The sequence below is a fragment of the Chrysochloris asiatica genome, unplaced genomic scaffold, assembly GCF_000296735.1.
Source record: "Chrysochloris asiatica unplaced genomic scaffold, ChrAsi1.0 scaffold00040, whole genome shotgun sequence".
Taxonomy (NCBI): Eukaryota; Metazoa; Chordata; class Mammalia; order Afrosoricida; family Chrysochloridae; genus Chrysochloris; species Chrysochloris asiatica.
The window spans coordinates 19,399,759-19,403,181 of NW_006408558.1; the positions used below are offsets into that span (position 1 = coordinate 19,399,759).

At 53.4% G+C, this 3,423-nt stretch overlaps 1 protein-coding gene across 1 annotated transcript in view; it reads right to left on the minus strand.

Annotated features, from left to right (window-relative positions):
* Window positions 1-1,507: 1,507 nt before the first annotated feature.
* Window positions 1,508-3,423, minus strand: part of SNX32 (sorting nexin 32) — a 55,532-nt gene continuing 53,616 nt past the window's right edge. The window contains exons 12-15 of the mRNA XM_006861073.1: window positions 2,301-2,387; window positions 2,048-2,207; window positions 1,889-1,974; window positions 1,508-1,579 (exon numbers count right to left, since the gene is read on the minus strand). Of these exons, the coding sequence (XP_006861135.1) occupies window positions 1,526-1,579; window positions 1,889-1,974; window positions 2,048-2,207; window positions 2,301-2,387 (387 nt within the window). The 3' untranslated portion in view covers window positions 1,508-1,525. The remainder of the gene's footprint in view (window positions 1,580-1,888; window positions 1,975-2,047; window positions 2,208-2,300; window positions 2,388-3,423) is intronic.

Consider the following 3,423-nt stretch of genomic DNA (forward strand, 5'->3'; position numbering starts at 1 on the left):
CTGGCCTTCCCAAACTGCTTTTGATCTTCTGATTCCTTTTGGGTTGAAAACAGACCAAGTCCCCCCCAGGCACCTCAGTTTGGGAGGGGCCTATATTTTTTTTTAACAATACCACCCCACCCCACCCCATTCCAGGCTGCCAACTTCTAACTGCATAGTGTCTGTGCTTGTCTGTTTAGTTCTGTGTATAAATGGAATGTTGTGGAGAAGACCCTTCCCTGCACCGGCTGGTTCCCCTTCCCTTTTCCCCTGGTCCAGCCACTTGTTTGGAGATACGGGCCAGTAAGGAACCTTCGATTAAAAAAAAAAACAAAAGAAAAAAAGATACCAATAACAAAGTTCGCTAATGGGGTGTTTGTTGCAGGGCTGGGCCCCTGGGTGGTGGACGAAAAGAACAATCAGCATGCTCTCTACCCTTGAAACCCCCCGCCAGCCCCACACATCCTGATGGAGCCCCTCAGCACCTGGTCGAACCTCCCCAAGATCACCACTTCTAGCCTTTTAAGAGGGTGGCAGCACCAAGGTGTGAAGTGATCTTACCCCTGAACCAGACGGCTGCCCCCTAAAGTGGGTGGGCACTGAAGCCTATCGGCTGTGAGATTTGTTGCGTGTCCCAGATTGTGTGATGACCTGTGTCATCTCCGGGTTCTGATTGGTCTGCCTTCTGCCCTCTGGATGACTGAATCAAATTTATGAGGGCAGAAGACCATGTCCAATGGCTGTTGTGAGTCAGAGGCCAATTAGTGCTTTTGGCCTTGCAGGTGTGGCTACAACCCATTCAGGGTGGGGCCAGCCAGGTAGAACCTAGGACTTCAGACCCAAATGTCTTGGGCCCCACCTCCCTGTGTTTAACCAAGAGGGTGTTGGCTGGGCCCTGAGCTTTTGCCAGCATGGCTAGGGGTTTTCACCTGCCCAGCAGGCAAAGGTATGGCAGAAGTCTGACCCTAGGGTTGAGGTCATTCCTCCTCCCACAGCCAACTAAACATAAGTTTGAGCTCCTTGGAACATAATCACTGTAGGAGGGAGCGGGGAAGGGGTTGTTCATTTGCTGGTTAGAACAACAGCATTAGTGATCAGTTCTCCATGTGTATTCCTCTAAGCTCAGAGGGAATGGGAACAAACCTTGAAGGCTGCCCCCTGGGGTTCCAAGTCTTTGCTCCAGCCCCATCCTGTGAAGAAACTGATAAGGATACCACAGGGTTCCCCACTTGGCTCCAACATCTGTTTTTACTGAGCTGGTAGAGAGGACTGAGTGTGGGAAGGTTGGAGTCCAGCAGGCCTCATGCTACAAACCCAGGCTCTTTATTTGTGTGCTTCCTCCAGTTTTGCAGGTGGGTGGAGGCTGTCTTCAGCTCCCTGGGGAGGGGAAGTCGGGGTCTTTGAAGCGACCCATTTGGGGTTCTGCTTACCTGGGGCTAAGAACAGTGATGCTGCCCACTGCCAGACCAGCCTGGGGGTGAGGGGATTGGGGAAGGAGTATTTTCTTGGGGGTGCTAGGGCTGGACTGGGCTGGGCTCTGGTTGCTCTAAAGCTCCCCCTTGAGGGCGACGAGGGTGTTCTGGAGCAGTAGAGTGCTGGCCTGCAGGGGAGAAGAGGACCTTGAAGCTCCCCACCCACCCTCACCCTACTCCATAAATTGCAGGGGTACACTGGGCAGAGGAGCCTCCCTGAAGTTCAGGAAACTCAATGCCACACTACTGCCATTTATTGAGAAATTAGCACCAATGATTAAGGGAAGAGCAGAAACCTGGCCAAAGATGGGAAAACAGCCCTGAACCTAAGCATGGGCTGCCAGGCCCTGTCCCCCCAACCCCCACCCCAAACACGTAAACAGACTTGGCAAGCAGAGCTAACACTGGCTAAGGCAGTGGAGAGGCTGGAGGCTCACCTTGGCGTGTTTGAGCTCCAGTTCGGCCAACTCAATGAGGTTCTTCCGGAAAGAGGAGACCCGGCGGGACTTGAAGTCCATAAGCTCTGGAAAGGAGGGGAGTGGATGTGGACTTGGGGCAGGTGGCCAGTGGTGGGGCTCTGCGGCAGTGTGGCTCACCTTGCTTGGCGGAGTCGGAGAGGCGCTCAAAGCGCTGGCAGCACAGCTGTTGGTGGCTCTCAGCAGGACGTACCTCCCGATTCCTGGTGCGAGCTTTGTCCAATGCCTTGTTGGCATTCTCATAGTCAGCCAGTGCTCGAAGCCGCCGGTACAGCAGATCCTGGGGCCAGTACAGGCACAGGGTCACTGCTGCCCACAGCTACCACCTTGTCCTGATGGGCCACTTGCCTCCAGCCTTCAGGTGCTGTCTCACCTTGGCTGCCTGTGAGTCTCGCATGTAGTACCGCAGCATGTCAGACAGCTTCAAGTCCTCATCTGAGGCCACCCGGCCCTCCAGTTTCTGTTGGGAAAGTGGGCACTAGGGAGGGAGCTTGACGGGCAGCTAAGGCCTGGGGGTCCTCATCTGAATATTCAGCCAAGAATAATTGATGCCCACCCAAGGCCCTGATGGCTGAGGGGAACCGGCACAGGCCAGGAAAGCCTACATGGAGGAGGTGGCATTTGATCTGGCTCTCCGGGCTTGAGCTTGAGTTGGAGCCAGATAGACAAAGGTTTGCAGGTATGCAAGACTGGTCTGGGTGGAGCATAGTGACTCACAGCATAAGCACTGGACTGCAAACTACAAGGTCAGTGGTTTGCGCCCACCTGGGAGAAAGATCAGGCTTTCTGCTCTAACAAAGCTTTGCAGCCTTGGATACCCTATGTTATTAAGTGCCGGTGAGTTGGTTCTGATCTATAGTGACCCTGTATAGGGTTTCCAAGGACCAGCTGGTGAGCTTGAACTGTTAAACTTGTGGGCCAAACTGACTTTGCGGTCTAGCATTAGCCCGCCATGCCACACCAGGACTCCTGGATACCCTATATGTTGTGATGTGCCATGGAGTTGGTTCCAACTCATAGTAACCCTGTACAGAAGATACCCTATATACACGGTTGCTAATTAGCCCAAACCAACTTGAGGGCACTTAACAAGAAGACTTGCTAATCACAAGGTCAGCAGTTCAAGTCCACCAGTCGTTACTTGGAAGAAAGATAAGTCTTTCTGTACTCCACAGCACACAGCCACCACCACCAAGTCTGCTATGTGTTCAGGGTACCAGAAGTTCAGTGTGGGGACTGCTGGGTAAATCAGTGGAGAGAGCCAGTAATCAGACCACAGAGGGCCCACAAAGCACGCTGAGGCCTTTGGGCTTTGGACGGGGAAAGGTCACCACAGAGTATCGGGGAAGAGATACCAGCCAGCAGACATTCTCAAAAGATTGGCATGTGCTACTGTTTTCTTAGAGAAGAGTTCAGGAAGTAGGCATCTGGGGCAGGATGTTGGCAGCAGGGAGCAGCCTGCTTTGAGGCACGTGGCACATCCTTCTGCCAATCAT